The sequence below is a fragment of the Sminthopsis crassicaudata genome, chromosome 1, assembly GCF_048593235.1.
Source record: "Sminthopsis crassicaudata isolate SCR6 chromosome 1, ASM4859323v1, whole genome shotgun sequence".
NCBI classification, from domain to species: domain Eukaryota; kingdom Metazoa; phylum Chordata; class Mammalia; order Dasyuromorphia; family Dasyuridae; genus Sminthopsis; species Sminthopsis crassicaudata.
This window is the reverse complement of record NC_133617.1, coordinates 151,194,431-151,214,690: the sequence shown is the minus strand read 5'-3', so window position 1 is coordinate 151,214,690 and position 20,260 is coordinate 151,194,431. Positions and strand designations below refer to the sequence as shown.

The 20,260-nt window shown below is 34.5% G+C and overlaps 1 protein-coding gene across 11 annotated transcripts in view; it reads right to left on the bottom strand.

The window, feature by feature from the left end:
- RUNX1T1 (RUNX1 partner transcriptional co-repressor 1) overlaps positions 1 to 20,260 on the bottom strand; it is a 167,194-nt gene that overhangs the window by 131,444 nt on the left and 15,490 nt on the right. For 4 of the 11 annotated variants that reach the window (XM_074269611.1, XM_074269629.1, XM_074269626.1 and 1 more), the window contains exon 2: positions 732 to 902. The exons of 6 other annotated variants lie outside the window; for them this stretch is intronic. In XM_074269611.1, coding sequence (XP_074125712.1) covers positions 732 to 819 — 88 coding nt within the window. In that variant the 5' untranslated portion in view covers positions 820 to 902. Of the gene's footprint in view, positions 1 to 731; positions 18,928 to 18,959; positions 20,256 to 20,260 lie in introns of those variants that run through there. One more of the 11 variants, XM_074269615.1, reaches the window with a different exon arrangement.

Below are 20,260 nucleotides of genomic sequence, written 5' to 3'. Positions count from 1 at the left end.
TGGTACTAATATGCAAGTAGTTGCCCAGATTATTGTAGGTTGTGTATGGACCTTTTACATTTCCTAAGAGAATTTTATGCATGACATTCACCCATGCATATAAAAATATCCAATTCATTTTGGGAAAATAAAAACATTTTAAAAATGGAAAACCACTTTGTTTTTCCCCTATTTAGACAACAAACTGAGAAAACACCATCTACTAGTTACAATAAACACAGAAATCATAGGCATAGCTTTTACTCAACTCAAGTGTTGTTTAGCTCATAGCAGATGTATTATGAAACATGGCAAGAAACACTCCAACAGAAAAATAGAAAGAAAAACTGGTACTTGATCATTTGATATCTTCAGACACAAGCTATCACAGGTCCCACTAGAGTACAGATGCACCAGAGAACACATAACCCAGCCCTTTAGAAAAATCCCACCCCACCCAGCACTATCTGCTAAAGTTAAATATTACAGAAAAAAAAAAATGTGGCAACCAAACTATGAATTTAAAAGATCAATACGGCAGTAAGGGAGGGAGGGGGAAGGGACAAAATGTAGTAAAAAAAAAAAAAATATATATATATATATATATGTATATGTATATATGTACATATATACATATACATATATATATACACATATATATATATATATATCTTATGGAAAAAAGAACAGTAGAAAATAACTTTCTGAGATGTGTGTAAATTGCAAAATCAAAATATTTGTCTGTTCCTTACCTTGACAAAATTCAAAGTTCCCTTTTTTCCGGCAGTCACCTATTACTAAACTCAGTGCTCTCCAAGTGTTTCTTTTGACAGATATCATTCTCCACCAACCGTTCTGCTAATTTCCTCTCCTTTTCTGACTGGGACAGATATTATGTTCACCAGCCCAGAGATCAATCTTTTCTATTGACAACAACAAAGGAAAAAAAAATGCATATCACATCCAATCTGAAGCACTCACTCTATGCATGAAAACACTAAGCCATTTTTTAAAAAATAGCATCAGATAAATGCTGTCTTTCTAAAACAGTATTACCCACCTTTTCATACAAGGGAGCATTTTAAAATTTTTTTAAGTTAAATTTTTTTTTTTCTAAAAAGCCTGCTTTATTAATCAATCCTTTGCAAAGCTTAGGCAGAAGTGACAATTAAGTGGACATGCAAACGTTCTCTCTTAAGTCCTTAATGGGGGGTTTCTAAAGAGGTATGGATTGTAATGTAGATATTCAAGACAATTCTTTATACTTTACCTGTTTCAATAAAGGGATTAAAACTTTAAGCCTTCCAACCTTACACTTTATTTAAATAATTCTTTGGTAATAAAATGTGGCTGCTTTCTATTTTAATTCATAGAAATTTATACACAGATGGCAGCTTTAAAGAGGCTATCCAAATTCTTTCACAGCCTTGGGATTTAGAAAATCACAAGTTCATAGATTTAGAGAGCTGCTAGTGACCTTAGGGGTCAAATCTTTCCTTTTACAAAAGAACTAAGGCTCTTGATTTGCCAAGGTCACAGACATAGTGACTGTGGAATATTCTAAACTCGGGTCCTCTGGCCTCCAAAATCAGCACTGATGCTGCCACTATTTAACTGTAATAGCTATTCCCCAAGAAAGTTAAAAGCATTCAGCAATGCTCAGAAAGGATTTACTTGTATACAGTTATGCCTTATGCAACATAAGTAACATTTTTTTAAAAGAATGTAGCAACCACACAAATAATGTGAATTATAATGCCACCGATTTCTTTGGCCAGGTCAACTAGGTTAACTAGTTTTATTTATTTCCTCTTCAACAAACAAAAATAAGCAAAAACCCAAAATATGTTTGTTGCCCTTATTCAGTAGAAACTCTTTTAAGATTACCACTTAAAAAATTAACTATGAGACAGAACCTATGAAGATAGGAGATATTCCAGTTATCAATATTGAAAAGTGATATCAAGTATCTAATCAGTGAAAAATGGAAAACATGCAAATATTGCCTGCTTTGGCACTTATTAGCTGTCTGATCATGATAGGAAAGATACTCTCAGCTGCCTCTGAAGTGAAGCTAGAAAGGCAATCTGAGAATTTGGAAAATGAGTTCAAATCCTGTTCTTGATACACACTGCTCTATGGAAATGCTGGGTAATTTGCCCTGTATCTCTCCATAATTCCACACAATCTCTAAAAATTGCAGAGAAGGTAATATGCATTTTTCTCACTGAGAAGATCCCTATACTAATGAAGTCAAAGGAATGAACTCATTTACTGATCCTTGTAACTACTATTAGTATTATTATTATTTTCCACAATTATTATTCCCTAGTGATACATTATGTCACATCCTTGCAGAATGAAGGATGTAGTAGTTTCCCTCTAAGACAAACCAAATCCCTCTGTATTCCTTACTATTAACATGCTTTCCTATACACCAAACATTTATTAAGCACTTAAAATGCACTAGGTGATGTATTTATTTTTCTTTATGCTGATGATTAAGCAGACAGTGCCTGGGGAAAGTACAATTCTTATACTGAATCATACTTCAATTCAAGCTCTGGAAAGTTCTAAGCAAGCTGGAAAGTCTCTGAGTACAATTCCAGGGACACAGTGTTTGTTCTTCCTGGACCAGACCCACTTAATCCAAAGAGGCTCATTACCAGTAAATTGGCCACCAGGTGATAAAATTTTTTTTGACCACAGAAATCCATGGAACAGAAGCATCATTAGTAATAAATTTCACTGTTTCCACAATTACTACAGGGTCATCATCAGAGAGAACTTGGAAATATTTACATAGTCATGAATTCTCTTTTAATTGAATACAACAATTTGGTTCTTTTTTTTTTAATAAACAAAAATACTTCAAGAAGAAAAACGAAAATTCTCAATTCACAAGAGTATTATGATGTTTGCTCTCCAACAAGCCCCACAATTATCTCAAAGAACCATTAATTGGTGATGTTTAGGATAAATGCCCCAACCCAGAATGCACAAAAGGGGGAAAGTAATATACAAATTTGTAGGATCTGATATTATGCTGCTTTCAAATGCTAATTTTTCTGCCTACTAATAACTAACCAGGAGTCTTTGCCCATGTGTAGATCTTTTAAATGTTGTGTGTCAAGCTGTACATATAACAATTGCATTGGCAAAATTAAAAATCGCTACAAAGTAAATGCAATTGCTATGGTTTACTGAACTTTTACAAATAAGTGTGTTTTTTTCCTTAGAATAAGAAATTAATTAGCTGGGAGCAATTTGAAAACTTTTCTCCAAAACACAATTTAATCATTTAATGTTGAAAACATAGTGGAGGGAGGAGGAGCTTGAAAATGCTTTAATGAGTTGTTTTGATATAATTTTCTAAAAAAATTACATGTCACTAAAATGTGCACAATTTTGAAATGATCCCTCCAAAGAACCTCTTATACAACCTTCCACATAAACTTCAGAGAATTACTATTATTATTATTTTAGAAAAACAAATAACTATATCATATTCAGTGACCTTTCACCAAAGACATAATGAAATTTCAAAGTATAAATACCTATTGGATACATATAGACCCTCAAATTCTAGATTGTTTTTCCTGAGGCAATTGGAATTAAGTGACTTGCCCAGAGTCACACAATGAGGAAGTTTTAAGTGTCTGAAGCCACATTTGAATTCAGGTCCTCCTGACTTCAGGGCTGGTGCTCTATCCACTGCTCCACTTAGCTGCCCCCTAGAATGGTTTTTTTAATCCCCCAAATTCTTTGTTTTACATCTAAACTTGCTTTCAGTTAGTTATATGTCAATATGTTCTCAACAGAAATAAGATACTTTTTTTTTTACAACTCCTACTTATAAATATGTATAGGTATTTATAGATAATGTGTTTTTCTGTGTAGAGGAGAACTAAAATTTTTTTTCTAATTATATCTTTGTCTTAAAATTTGCTTTTCCTCAAATCAAGATCATTCCCCCTCATAAAGTTTCTATTATTTGTGGGAATGTACACAAATATATATACTGTTATTGAGTTATTTCACTTGTGTCTGGCTCTTTGTGACCTCATGTGGGTTTTTTTTTTTTAGTCACTTCTTTTAAGCTATTAAAGCTTAAAATTTGAGGACAGTATGTGTATGAATTTGCTGGAAGTAGAAGTCATCCAATTCAACTGACCAATAATATCTGACCAACTTAATGGAAAACATGACATAATGGGAATCATAAAATTTAGGGTCTAGGCTTTAAGCCTGTTGCTATCCCTATTCCATACTTCCAAAAACAAATTTTAAAATGTTAGTACATTAGGTCAAAGACTTATTTCTACTACCTTGAAAGTCTTTTATCACTGAACTTCCCATCTGTGTCTTTATTTATAATACCTATGTGAATTGGGTATGTTGTATTCTCTGAAATCCCATTGGTACTCAAATACAATATTCCCAAACCCTTAAACCACATGCAGTTTGAAAGCACTATACTATGCTGATTTAAACCAAATCCAGGGTCTCACCCCACCTGCATACTTGCTTATTTCTTGAATCAATGGGAAAAACCAGCTTTTTTTAGAAATTTCAGTTGGATATTAAACTGAATGATGAGAGAGTTCATTTTATTAGGTTTTGTGCAGCATAAACCTTAGTTTTGGCAAACAAGTATAAAGTATTGCAAATAATAACAAGTAACATGAAAAATGTCCCTTTGAATGTTTCTAGCCTATGTTCAAATGATACATATATTTATATCCAAAATAAGAGTCTTAGATGACCCTTGCTCCTCCCCCACCCAATCTGTAAAGTCTTCTTAGTACAAATGTACTTTCAGGATGGTTTCAAAAGCTTTACTTCACCCACAGTAGAGCATCTCAACAATTTGTAGTTATACAAGAGCATTATTAAAAAAAAAAAAAAAAAAGGCTCAGCATGTTGTATTGCCATGGAAATTGTGGAAAACATACATTCCCAAACAAATATTACTTTTTCTCAATGGTATGAAGTAATGAAAACCACATGTGTAAATCTGCGATCCGTGCAGTAGTTCAAGCTGCAGCTGATCGAAAATACAGAAAGTGAACTCTGCTATATAAAGGATTCTTGTTACAGAAATATAATGTGAAAACCAGATGCAGACAGAAAACCTTAATCACAGATGGGAATGTAATCACTGGCATACAGAATACTTTTTTGATCAATCTTAACCATATGCGCGATGTATTTATTTTCTAAGGAATGCAATAACTGGAGAGAACCTTCCATTTGAATTCGGTTAACCTCATATTTATAATGCTTTTATCTTACTCCCACATCCCTCCAATGTATAAGCTGAGCCAAGGTTTTAAAAGGAAGAGTCGCTGGCCTTGGCAAATCATTCTTGTATCAGTTTATCTTTCAAAAATTTAATAGGATGTAAAGACTACACATATCAGAGTCAACCTCAAAAGAAATCAAATGCAGTTACCCATTACTGTATTTCTCAATCATTGCCAGGAATCCCTTCACTGCCTAAACACATTTCTCAAGAGAATTATACTACCACTTGGGTCAATTTTTCCTTTAGTATATGATGCATAGTTATTCAAAAATCCAGCATTAAGCACACCTCTTATTTCTGTCAAGCTTAGTTGGAATCAAATCTTAACTGTCTAATTTCTCTTCCTTCCTTTACTGAATTCTATTGCTTCAAAAGTGTCCCTTTTCATAAATGAAAATGTAATTTTTTTTCTGTTTTCAGATATAGCACAAGTAAAACAGGACTGGCTAGAAAAGTATCAAATAACAGCAATAATAATAAATAACAATGCCATTTTATATGTGTAAAGTATTTGACAGATTTCCAAAGATATCTCCCATACATTAATTTACTTATATGACAATTTCTCCAAAGTCACTTCCTTATAACAAGTAAGATGCTCAAAAGGACTAATAATTCTTTTGAACCAGGTAGGGTGGTGTGGGACTCAGACGATCCCTTCACAGGGATCAATTTTTGCAAGAAAACATTAACCATACTACCAAGAGATGATTTGGGTAGGAAGGAAACAGACCTATTATCAAAGACTATCCAAACAGGATGGTAATGCTCTATTTGTGTAAAATAATTTGGGCTACAAATTGTTTTCAATTTCAAAATAATAAAAATTTCTCCCTGGTATCTGTAAGGCATTTAAAAACCCTACTCTTCATAAGTCTATTCTTCTTCTGGCTCTTAAGTCAATCAACCCATGATCTCAAATCCTTACTCTCCAATGACTATGTTCTTCTTTCCATCTCTATGTTTCTTTATTAACAGTCTTCTATCTACATGTGGACTTTTCTCCAACATTCTGTCCTTGCCTTTTCTCTCTTCAACTTACAGTTTTACCTTTGGCTTTCTCCAAAACTCTTATTTCTTCCATTATTTCCTTGGTGGATGGCTTCCAAAGCTGTTTCACATTCTAACCTCTTCTCCTAAAAATGCCAGTTCCAAATTTCTGGAACTTAAAGGGACTTTCTAAAAAGGTTAAGGGATTTGCCCAAATAGGAAAGATGGGATTTGAATTTGGCTTTCTCTTTCTAAAAAAAAAAAAAAATTGCTTTAATCATGTCACCCTTAGGGAAAAAAATTTCATGGCATATTGGCTAGTATGCTGGATTTGTAGTCAAAAAATATGGGTCCAAATCCCATCTTTAATTCTTTAATTCTAATTATGAAACCATTACAAAATCACTTAACCTCAAGTGTCTATTTCCTCAAAAACATGTAAAAGTGAAATAACCTATTACAGGTTCAGCAACTTAGACACTGATAAAAAGACTTTTCATACCTTAAAGGGACATATTATTGTTATTATATATTATTAGATATATTAACTGTTGTTATTGTTAGCCTATTTTTCTTTTTCGACTTGACCCCATAGACCTTTCCAGTTCTATCTCCTACTATTTTCCAGGAACAAATACCCAGCCTAATTTAACTACATTGGTGGCAATCTCTAAAAAACTACTTTGTGTTTTATCTCTTCTGCTTCAGGCCATACCAATAAATGCATCTCCTCCCTCATATCTACATATCAAACTTCTCCAAGTATCTCTTCTATGGAGCTATCTCTAATATACCCTAACCAGGTAAAATCTTTCCTCTCCTGTGAGCATCTTATAGCATTTACCCTTTGCTCCTTTTTATTTGATTCTATACTGCCTTTTATTGTAGTTATTTTGTACCTGTCATCTCCCTAAGTAGGCTGCAATTTACTGAAGAACAGCTCACCATCCATCTCATCCTGTCCCATTTCCCTCTCTTTCCTATCTCTCCCCAGTGCCAAACACAGTGCTAGGCACTGGATAAATGTTTTATTATTTTAACCTCATCTTTTTTGATTGGTGTGAAAGGAAGTTCTATTCAAATTTCTTTACAGGTCATTTGAAGGAATGAGTTCATCATAAGGCAATGGATCCTGCAGTGATTTATTCTGAGGGTGTTACAGAGCTGTATGTCCAAAGATGCTTATAAGCCAGGCATGTAAAGTAATAGGATGTTTCAAAAAAAAAAAAAATGTAATCTCTCTGTTCAGGTATACTAATGATTGAATTTGCAAAGAACAAAATCTCCTTAACCATAATTAATTTCCTACTTGCTGAATGCTTCAACTTGATCAGCTCTTAACATTTAGCAGTGAAAGATAGATAGCATAACTTCCCATTTAGTGTCTGTTTTAGCTTTATGGCTTAGAGTCTAAAATAGCAAAGGTCTACTATTTCATTTGCCAGGGGGATTCAGGTACTTTTTTTTTTCCTTCTGAAATTCCCCTTCATACTCCTGAGTGATTGGAAACATTTCATGAAGTCTTCAGTCATATTCTTAACTAAAACATATGAGTTTAAAAACGGGGGCTCAATATTTAAAAAAATAAGGGTTCAAAATTCCCAACCATTTATAAAAAAAAAGAACCAGTTTGGCTCAACAAAGGAGGAGTAAGGCCATGAAAGCTCATGCTTTGTGTCATTTTTTCTCGGTTCTTTTCCTCATCTAATTTCATCTGTGAGAGCTTGTCCCTGGAGGACAAGGGAAGAGAGAACCAATTATATCCAGAGGCTAGTTTCTCCAAAATGAAGGCATCTGTTCCATGCCAACGACTTCCACATGGAAGAAAAACAGAACTTTGAAGGCATCTGTGTTCATGGTTGACAGTCACAGATCTTAGGGTCTACTGTAATTGTCTAGCTGCAAACATGATTTGGTTGTTGCTGCTGCTGCTGCTGTTATTGTCAAGCTGATCTCACCAGAGAGACAATCCAAGTACTTAATAAGGATAGCTGGTTAAACCCCATTCTTTAGATAGGTTTCCATAATTTAGTGTGTCATCTCTACATTAAGAATTTCCCCTTAAATTAGGGTAAATTTAGCTAGGCAGTTTTTGTAGGCAAACTAGGTCATTTTTGTAGTTCTTAACCAGTATGCTTCCCTTTCTAAAAAAAAAAAAAATATATATATATACACAAAATGGGGAGAGAAGGGAGTCTTTCCCTCCCTTTTCCTCTGAAATTCTCATTTTGCTCACTAATTTAAGTCCCTAAAAAACAGTGGCCACTGTGAGTCAGTGTAATATGTGAAGTAAGAAAAACTGGATTTAAAAACATACACAAAAACAGAACAAATGAACACTTGGCTAATTAGCATCTCCATGAACTTGTACAAATCATTCAGTCTCAGTTTTCTCATCTGCAAAATGACAAGATTAGGCTAGATGACCTCTAAACTCTACATTTATATCCTAAACAGAAAAAGTTAACTGGAAGGAGTAACTGTATAAGCTGTTAGCACTTTAAAGGGGATTAGTTCAATGACCTGGCAAGGCCCAGAAGGATTGAAAGACAAAAGGCAAATAACTTTTAATGAGTAGTAGGAAGCAGATGATGGGGCACAGAAACTGTGGGAAGATGCTGAGAAGGGCAGCTTTTCCAAGTCATGAACATCTGGGGACCACCTAAGAGTAGTGAGCACCTTGTGGAAACCTAGATGGCAGGAACTAACTGGAGGAGGAAGATGAAGGTCACTGAAGATAAACTACCAAAACTTCTCAACTCCAACAACAGCAGCCCTTTTTTTTTTGGATCTTTGTCACTATCTTTGCAAATTGATTTATTAAAACTGGAATGCAATGATACAGACCAAAAGCTCTCATCAGCAGGGCAGTTAAGTGTTACACTATCCATTGCAAGATGAGTTCCAATATGATCTCCTTCACTTGGGTTCCAATATGATTGTGTGATCTTGGATAAGTCACTTAGCCATGTGTGCCTAAGTTTTCTCATGTGTAAAATGGGCTGCTGAAAGAAATGGCAAATCATTGTATCATTGCCAAGAAAACCCCATTTAGAGTCTCAAAGAGTCAGGCACAACTGAAAAACAACTGAATAGACATAAGCTTTCACCAACTGGTCAGTCTGTATTCTTCCCCTCTAGTAGAAATTTCACAAATAAAAGGCAGGTATTTTAAAGAAATTTGTTTATGCAGCCAAAATGGGTGCACTTTTTTTTCTGAAAAGCAAAACAGTTACAGAAAGATCTGTATCATCTTAAAACAACATGAAGAAAATAGCTTGGGTTCCAATTTTTATTGGAGCATGTAAAAAGCACTACTTAATACTGGGTTAATTTTAAATGCAAATAATTTTGATAATTCTTTTCTGTGAATTTTTTATCGAACAAAATTGATATCGGAGAGGACTGTCTGTTTAAGAAGAGGAAAAAAAGAAGCTCAAGAATGAGCCATTTTAGAGAAATAGTAAAAATGTCCAAATCAGGCTTAAGATCAAAGATTAAAAGTAGATTTTCTACAATCTCCATCAGATTGAAGGCTTTCTACCAAAATAAACTTGCTGTGAATATTAGTTTTGAAGGAACTCTGCCTTTGGGGCCCAAGACTCTGGAATCTCCTTAAAGGCAAAACCACAGTTTGTTGGGTATATCAATAACTCTTAGACTGAATTTTGTTCTTAGAATCAGAATAACCTCAGAACTGAAAGGAGCCTGAGAAATCATCCAGCCCAGTTCTACCTGAGCAGTTTAGGACTCCTTGAAATAAGAAGTCATCCAGCATCTGGTAATGGGAAACACACCACCATATGACAAAGCACATTCTATTTCTCCCCATAACAGTTCTTCAAATAACTGAATATAAACTTCCTGTCCCTAAGATCACAGATTTAAAGACAAAATCTGCTTTAGAAAGGCCTTTAAATCCAATCCCCTCATTTAAAAAATATAGATAAGGAAACCAGTGATAAGAGTGATTTGTCCAAATTTCCATATAAGTTTAAATTTATGTGGAAAGAATACAGGCTGTCCTTAGGACAAATTCAATTAAATGGGCAAACTTCACACCACTAAGAAAGGAAACCAGGGGCACTGCCACTGTCCTCTGCTAAAGAAGACCCTGGGGTGCCAAGAAGCTGTTGCTGAGATGGTCATAACTTGAAGAAGGCAGGAAAAGGGTAAGATAGGAAGAGTTGGTTCAACCAGAAAGAGGTCTACTGGAATTTTCCTAATTAAAAAAATTACTACTCTTATTCTCATTACTTTAAATACCTTTTGACCATTAAGTTTCACCATCCTAACTCAGCACAACACTGGTCACCAATGACTTTCTAATTACCAAATCTGATTTGTTTTACAATTTTCACCCCTGATTTATCTCTGCATCTTCAAAACTGCTTATTTTCCTATTCCTTTGGAAAAGTCTTCCCTTAAATTAATGTCTATATATGTTTGCTTCCCTCTCTGAATGTTCTTGCTGCATCCTCTGATAGCTTCTCTTTCTCTTTCATACACTTAAATGAAGCTGATTTTCAATGCACATTATTCAAGCCTCTGCTTACTGCCCTCTACACCAGTGATACTTAACCTTCTATGGGTCTGTTACAGACCCCTTTAACAGTCCAATGGAACCTATAGACCTCCCTTCTCAAAGTATTTTAAAATATATAAAATAAACTGGATCACCAAGGATACCAATTAGCTCTTATTGCTATATGATTACATATTGCATAATGAAATTATATTAAAACAAAGATATACTTTTCTGATCCAAACTCATGGGCTCCCTGTTTTCTCTCCATGAACACCCTAGGGGGTCAGGAATCCCAGGTTAAGAATTCTTCCTCTAAACGAGTTCCCTGGATGTTTCAACACTATCTGTGTTGATCTAAGGCAAATCACTTAATTATTCTGACTTTCAGTTTCTTCTATTTTTAAAAAAAAAGGCATTGGAGGTGGGGGGTGGGGAGACACACAGAGGAAGGCCTGCAACTGATGGCCTCAACTGTCCTTTCCATCTCTAGATCTATTCATGTGTAAGGTGATTTTCCAGATCTGTACTTTCAACTCTATCTCCAAAGTGGTAATACTTGTATCAAGGAATCTTTAAACTTCTTTATGTAGGAGAAGAGGTAAGTTCTTTGCATGGTAGAAAAAGAATATGTATCTATCTTGCTTGTCACAGGCTCAAGAAGGGCTGCCCAGTGGCCTAGCTCAGGCTCAGCAAGAATGGACAACAGAAGTGGGCAGTCAGTACCAGAAGCCTTGTGGTTAGGGTGGCTATTTGAGTCCCAAAAGTTAAAATATCACTTTCCTTTTTATACAAAACCTGAGATTCTCTACATAAATTTGACTCAATAAACTTATTTCTACACATACACACACCCTACAGAAGTAGAGATGAGAACACTACAAGATGCATTTCTGCATAGCCCAGGTGAGCTCTCATTCCCATCAATTTTGCATCTCAACAGCCCCTAGAGACAACTTCTTTGTGTTGGGCTTAGCCCACCATAAGCATGTACTCTAGGTTCCACTTATCTGTAGGCACAAATGTAATGACAGTATAAAAGGGAAAATCAAAAAAGGAAGGCCAGCAGTTTAACCAGAACCTCATTAACAAGAACAAATTGTTCCTCTTCTTCTTATTATTATATATCTCCTCCCTTTTAATAGCCAAGATTATAGAAAAGTTGCCTACATTTTTTTACTTCCATTTTCACTGCTTCCAATTCACTTCTCATATCTTAAAATCTTTTTTTCAAGTTCACAACATAAGTGAACTTGTTCTCTCCAAGATTATCAATAATCTCTAAACTTCTAAACCCAATGATTATTATATTAGTCCTCTTCTCTCTTAACTTTCTTTAGTGGATGGCAACATCCCATTGCTGAAGGTTTTCTCCAATATCTCTCCCTCCTTGTAGTAGCCAAGATTCTAGAAAAGTTGTCTATATTCCTTGCTTCTGTATTCACTTTCTCCTATTCTCTTTTTCCACTTCACTTCTCATCTTTTGAAATATTGCTTTCAACTTTACAATGTAATTGAACTTTTTCTCTCCAAGGTTATCAACAATATTTAAACTTCTAAACCCAGTGACCATTATATTAGCCCTCTTTTCTCTTGACCCTCCTTAGTGGATGGCAACATCCCACTGTTGAAGGTTTTCTCCAAATTGTTTTTGAGACTGCTATTATTATTATGATTATTATTATATATCCTTCCTTTTAATGCCAAGATTCTAGAAAAGTTGTCTACATTCTTTGCTTCTAATATTCACTTCTTCCAATTCACTTCTCATCTCTTGAAATCTTGCTTTCAAGTTTACAACATAATTGAACTTGTTCTCTCCAAGATTATCCATCTCCAAACTTCTAAACCCAGTGACCTTTATATTAATCCTCCTCTCTCTTGACCCTCTTTAGTGGATGGCAACTTCCTAATGCTGAATTTTCTTCAACCTATTTTTGAGACTGCTCTCCCCCAGCTCATCTTAAGCTCTCAGTCTTCTTTGTTGGACATCACTAACGCCTTATCCTTTGTACCATACATAAGGCTCTATCATGAGCTGTCTTCAATTTGTTTCTCTATATTCTCTCAGTGATTTCATCATTTCTTCATCATAATCCATTTTCCCACTAACACTATCAGTTTTTTTGCAGATTACTCTTTCCTACATTCTAATTATTCTTCCCAACTTCTTCCTAAACTTTCCTACTCATATATCCCATTGTAATTTCAAACTTAATATGTCCAAAATGGAAATTCTCTCCATCTATCCCAACTCACCCCTTCTTCCAAGTTTTTTCTGATGAGGGTACTACAATTTTTGTACTCACAACTCTGGAGTCATTCTTGGTTTTTCCTTCCCTGTTATACCCAGTCAGGTACAATTTTATTCATTCTATCTCCATAACATTTCTCATTTCTACCCATCTCTCGATTCACACAACCAAACTAACAAACTCTAATTACCTCTTATAATTTTACTCACAGTTGTCCAAATAATTTTCCTGCAACACAAATCAAGTCATTTACTTTCCATGCTATGGAATAGCATATATCCCTATTGCTTCTATAATAAAATAGCAAACTTCTCAACTTTTAAAGCCCACCCTTCATAACCTAAGACAGCCATCTTTTCTAAGTGTATTATATTTTACTCCTCTTCAAACATAATATGATCAAGTTAGTCGCATGTTCACTGTCTACTAAATTTGGCATTCCATCTCCCACCTATTAGGCTTTGCATAGTGTATTCCACATGAATGGGTGCCCTCCTAAACAACCATTCCATCTCTTAGAAGCCTTCCTTTCTTTTAAGACCCAGCAAGATTTTCCAGACTGCCCCAGTTATTATTAATTTTTCAAGTCATCATGTATATACTTTTATCCTACCAATAAAATGTAAGCTCCCAGAGAGAAAAAAAATTTTAATTTGCCCTCTATACCCAAAGCCTAGCTAGCACAGTATCTTCCACAAAATAAGTACTTAATAAATGTCTGTTGCAATGGATTGGAAGCTACCTGATGATATTTAGTAGAATTCTACTCCACCTCCTTATACCTATAAGCAGTCTTTCACAACTTGTCCCCTCCTCTCCCTAGACCCCAATCTCTTGCCCTAGGCTCAAAAATTCCTATCATGGCTACAATTCATCCCAATTTCCCTCTTCCTGTTGTTGTTATCCTCTAATTCCTCTAATAATCTAGGTTTGAGATCTGTCAAGTTATCTCAACTGCTCCTTTTCCTTTTCCCCTACCCAGAAATGTAATCAGTCTCAAAAAATCTGTTATCTCCTGTATAAAATCATCTAGCTTTTGTCCAATAATTACAATTGCCTAATTCTGTTTCTTATCACTTCTTAGCTACATTATTGTAATACCTTTTAACTGGCCTCCTTGACTCTAATTTCTCCCCATTCTGATCCATCCTAAATAACACGAACAGCCAAAGCTTCCTAAGAGAAAGTTATGATAATGAATTCCTATAATACAGAAAAAGAACTTTAACTTGGTATTTAAGAAAACCCAATCTCTTTATCTCTATTTTCCTACATGAACATTCCATATTTGTCGATCTATTCCTTAAAAAACTTGAACTTTCCCACCCCCAAATTTTTGCCTTTCTTCCTGACTGGTATGTCTAAGCCAAATTTGACCCACATCATTCAAAAGAATAACTTGAATTCCATTTCAAAGACTGCAACATCAATATTAACCTAGCAAGTTTTGTCGTTCTTGTTTTCTTTTTCTTTTTTAAATGGAGAAGTATTAGAAATTCTTCTAAAACAAAGAACATAGAATAAGTGTTTTTATTAATATTAATAAGGCATAATTAATAAGGGACAGAAGGAAGGGTATAGTTTTACCTTCAAAGAATTTATAATAGGGTGCTATAGAAATGATAAGAACTATTTCAGTGATTTATGTAATGAGCCTCCATCTTCATATTTTTTAACCCCATTTGGGTTAAAACTTACTTTCTAGGGTAATCACAATGATCAAATAAAATTATGTGTCTGTGTTTATACGGATATGTATATGTATAAACACATATACATACACACAGATAAATAAATCACTTTGTAAAATTTGAAACAATAGATAAATTTCAACTATTACTCAGAGGCAGGGAATTATGTCAAGATATATGAACAAAAGCACAGAAATGAGAGGACAGGTTGAGAATAGGGGGAAAAAGAGAAGGTAATAAATGATAGTTTAGTAAGAAAATAAGAGGTGAATAGAAGTAGCAGCAAGAGGAAATTGGAAAGGTAAGTCAAATCCAAACTGGAATTCTTAGAAAACTAATGTAAAAAATGTAAGATTTGTTCACTAGGTAATGAGAACTTACTGACTGATACTGAATTGACATATGATCACAGACAGATTATTTAGGCAATACATAGAGAAACTCATTAAGGACTTCATAGACTTTAGGCAAGAAGACCAGTTATAGAAGTATTTGAATAGTCTAGATAAGTATAGATTATTTAAATCTTTTAAAATGGGGATTATAGTAGAACTGGACAAGAAGGCACGAATGCAAGAAATACTTCATAGGTAGAAACAATAAGAATTTGGATATTTGCAATAAAAATGTTTCTGAGATTCAGAAAAAAAGAAGTTGGAGGGCAGAAAATGATGCATTCTGTTTCAGACAGATTGAATTTAAGGTTATAAAGGTATCCAGTATGCAGTTGAAAAAGACTAAACTGGGCTCTGGGGAGGAGTTCAGGTTGAAGCTATAGATTGTGAAAGTCATTTGCAAGGAGGGGTTCCTTGAAACAAAGGAAACACATGCGGTAACAAATGGTTAAAGGTGATATGTAGAGAATAGGGGCTAGGAAAGCACCTTAGGGAATACTCATGTTTAAGGAGGGAAAAATGAGTCAAAAAACATGGTCAGAAGTCAGAGGATAGTCTTGATAATTCAGGACTGAGAAAGCCAAGAACAGAAATATGAAGAAAGGAGAGAAGGATGATCTACAGTATCAAATACTATACAAGTAAAGGAGGATTAGAGCATGAAAGCTCATTTTGCATTATTTTCTTTGAATCTGGGAAACATGGGTTATTGACTTTTCCCTGAGCTTCAATTTTCTCTTCTGGAAAACAGGGATAAAAATGTTTTCACTAAACTACTTTGGGGTTCTGAAATCACTTTAAACTTCACATAAATGTAACCCCAGCCCTCTTTTTCTATATTAATTCATTTGGAAATATTGCTTTGTGAATCTTTATAGTTGTCTTGGGCTGTTAATTATAGCTTTTTTTTATTAGTATTATTAACATGTCACAAGTTTGTCAAATTCCCTCCCTGCATGTCCCATCTACCTCTCACTATAAACTTAATGGGATTAGTAAACCAATATTATACTTATCAATTACTTGAATGGATGTAAAGATGGAAGGTTTATCAAATTTCAAAGTAACAAACTTCTGGGAGGAATAGTTAACACATTAGAAGGCAGTATTGGGATCTTAAAAAAAAAAAAAAAATAGGCCACCAGAATGATGGGCCACATCTAAAACATAAAATGAAACTTATCACGGCTTCAAAAGTCAATTTTTGAAAGTATAAGACAGAGGAAGTGTGGCTAGACAGAAATTCATATGTAAAATATCTCAGCATCTTGGCAGCTATGAACTCAATGAGTCAACCTGTGTGTCACATGACAGCCAAAAAGTCTAATGTATCCTTAGGTTAAATAAATACAAGTGGTTACTTAAAGAAGGGAAGTGATCATTCCTACAGGAGCAGATTGTATCTTAAGTACTGTGATTAGTCCTAAGTATGTGAAGGAAGAACATCATCAAACTGGAACACCTGCACTACAAGAAAGTCAAGAAGGTAAAGGAACTTTATGTCCTGCTATCCTTGAATTAACTGAAGATAGTGGAAATATTATGAGAAGACTTAACTTAGACTTTAAAAAGGACATAATTATTCATGTGTTTGAAGCACTGTCAGGTGGAAGAGTGACTAAATTTTGTCCTGGTTGACCCTGAAGGGCATCTCTAGGGAGAATAGGTAAAAATTAGAAAAATAGGAAATATATATTGATTTGAAAGAAAATTTTCTAACAAGTAGAGCTACCCAAAGTTTAATGGTTGCCTTAGGAAGTAGCATGTTCCATTTCACTGGACAACTTCAAGTGGAAGTTGGATGAGCACTTTTTTGGGACTCTATGGATGGTATTTCTGCTCAAAAAGGAGCTGAATTAAATTATTTTCTGATTTACATCATCATCTCCTCAACTTTGTTTTCATTGTGTCTTAAACATAATGAGCAATTAATAATTAATTATACAGTGATTTGATTTTGAAATAAGGTACCTTCTTGGTGTAAGAATCTTAATTTTAAGATTATCTTAAATTATAACAAGTAAATTGAGTCTCACTGAAATACTGTTTTGATATATATGTATTATATATGTATATATATGCACATATATTTCCTTTATAACTTATTTTGCATACTCTCCTTCTAGCTAAACCAAAACACAACTTAGACAAGCCAACAGAGACATAGTACATTTATTTCCCATTTAGACCTGACCTGACTTGCTTACCCACCTATTAACCAAGCCCAGAGATGAGAATTCATAATCCATATTTGTTTCTCAGAGCTCAGATCTGGCTTTGGTTTTAAAATAAACCTAGCTAATATGTAGATATGAATGTATGTATGACAGATGGAAGTGGAGGGGAGTAAAGAAAAAAATAAAAGAATTTCTCTGACTCAGGATAAAAGTCAAAGCAGTCTCACTGTCACTTGGAAAAACGTGCACATTCTAGGCAAAGGATCACAATGTCAATGCGGTAAACTACTACAGCTCTAGTCCCAGTATCATCTGCTTATCTTCCCAGCTGTGTTTGCTCATCACTGTGTACATAGCATATGTATATATTCAGGAAGTAAATTGTGTTGTCTTTCCTTATCTATATTTCATTGCTACCTTTGCAACATATACACCTTTAGATTAATAAAACTCTTAAAACTAGGGGATGAGAGAAAACCTCTAATACCTAATTAACTTCCTAAGCAAGCTATTAAAAAAAACAAAATAAAACAAAAACAAACAAGAAAAAAAAAAAAAAAACATTTAGCTCCAGGATAATTAAAATAACAATTTAGGGTTGACTCTTCAATCTGCTTTTTCCAGGAATCACAGCCTTCATTTGATGTACATTTTAAATACTTTTAGCAATTCTGCCATACTATTTCCCAGGCCCCACAGTCCTGCCATAGCAACCCCTCATGTACCATTATCTATAAACTTTTTGGCAGGATTCTCTGGTTGCTGGCGGCAGTATGCTTTAATCTCCTTGGCAACAGGCCCTACCTGAGTGTCACTAGGAACGTTCTTCCTTAATCTCCAGTGAAGCATTCTTACCAAATATTCCTTTTAATAGGATTATAGTGTGGCTCCTCTCTCCTAGTGCTCTAATTATCTCACCACCCTGCCAGTACTCTCCCTGGAACTTAGTAATGGCTGCCTGCTTCTTGAACACGGTTAGCCAATGTTGTTAAAAACTCTTGGAGATGTTTTCTACAAGGCTTTTTTATGATTATGTCCAACCTACTCAAGTAATAACATCTCCCGAGGATCTTATTAAATACCTATTTAAGGATATGTGAATCATTGTCCTGAAAGGTATGTGTATAAATTTCCTTGCCCCTGTGAAGGGAAAGTAGGACAAGACCTCAGTCTGACTTCCCACTACATTCAATAGCACTCCAAATTATTTCTGCCAACTTGAATTCTAATAAATTTCCAATTTATCCTATTTTCTTGTTTGTACAGATTAGTGTTCATGCCATCTCCCCATTAAACTATTAGCTTCTTGAGACAAGGAACTGTCTTTTGCCATTCTTTGTATTCCAGAGCTTAGCACAATGCCTCACACAAAATAGATACTTAATGTACAGAATGACAATCTCCAAAGCAATAGCAAGGAAACCTAGGAACACAGGTCAACTTCACGCCCCTCTCACTTTAAAACCTGTTTTAAGTTCAACTGAAATGTGACATCTATAGATAGAAAGTTTTCCTCTATTGGTTTTACTCTCTCCTTCTTCAAATTTTCTTTTACTTACTTATCAGAGCAAGTACCTTTTCTTTAACTTACTTATCAGAACAAGTACCTTTTCTTTAACTTACTTATCAGAACAAGTACTTTGAAAGCAGACAATTTTTTTTCTTCTTTTTCCTTTGCATCTCTAGCACCTGGGATAATGACTTGCATAGAGCAAATATTTAATAACTTATAATTGAATGAATAACAGTGACTTGCACAGAGCAAATCTTTAATAACTTACAATTGAATGAATAAACATCCTGATGAATAGTAGGCTTCAACTACCACTTGGGATATTGAAACAGTATTTGTAAAGCACCTGCCACAGTGCCTGGCACATAGTAGGCATTTAATAAATGCTTGTTTCCTTCATTCATTCCTTGGCATGACAAAAATATAAGTCTTTACCTCTTAGATCACAGGAGAAGCACACCTGTGACAATTATTGGGACTTCTGTAAATCAGGCTCCAATTCTTGCCAACTAGATAGATATATTTTTAGTCTCCCTCCACTAGCTAAGCCACAGCAAACAACCCTGGTCAAAACCCTTAGCTCTTGTCATTCTCAAAATTAATGCAAAATCTAAATTTGTCAATTTTGTTATGAGTAGTTGAGAATGACATAATGATTTACATCAGGCAACATCAAAAGGACCATTTCTTTAAAACTTTCTTACTTAAGATCTTATATCTGACTTGGTGAAATGATTCATTCCCAGATACCATTGGTTCCTCTATTATTTTGAACTTTGAAATGGTAGAAGTGAACACTTAGAAGTGTTCACTTTGAGACTTCTGAAAAATCCTTTAAAATGTTCACTTTCAGATATCAACTCATCACCACATTTAAGTTATTCCTCCTTTCTCATATAAATGATCTATCTTAATATTTTATTACAAGAGACCAGCTTCTGCTAAAGAAAATGAATCAGGCTCTTTTCTTTGGGTAACAACTGAAATCTTCAATAATTCTTGACTAAATAAAGAACAGCTAGGGGCTGAGAGAGGGTAAAGGGATACAGCACTTTGCTTGGAGTCAGGTAAATCCAAGTTCAAATCCAGCTCTGATACTTACTAGCTGAGTGAGCCTGAGCAAGTCACAAAATCCCTATTTGCCTCAGTTCCTCATCTGCAAAATGGCAACATACTGGAAGGAAAATGATAAACACTTCAGTATCTTTGCAAAGAAAATCCCAAGGATGAAGTTCATTGAGTCAGATAGAGTTGAATACGACTAAATAAATGAACAAAAAAATAAAGAACATTGTTGCAGTCCTCTGCCTATCAGAAATCATGGAACAAACTACAAAATAAACTCATCTGATGTCCAGATTTATTAAGCAGTTACTATGTGCCAAGCATTGTTCTTTATATAAGTACATTATAATGTTCCATACATA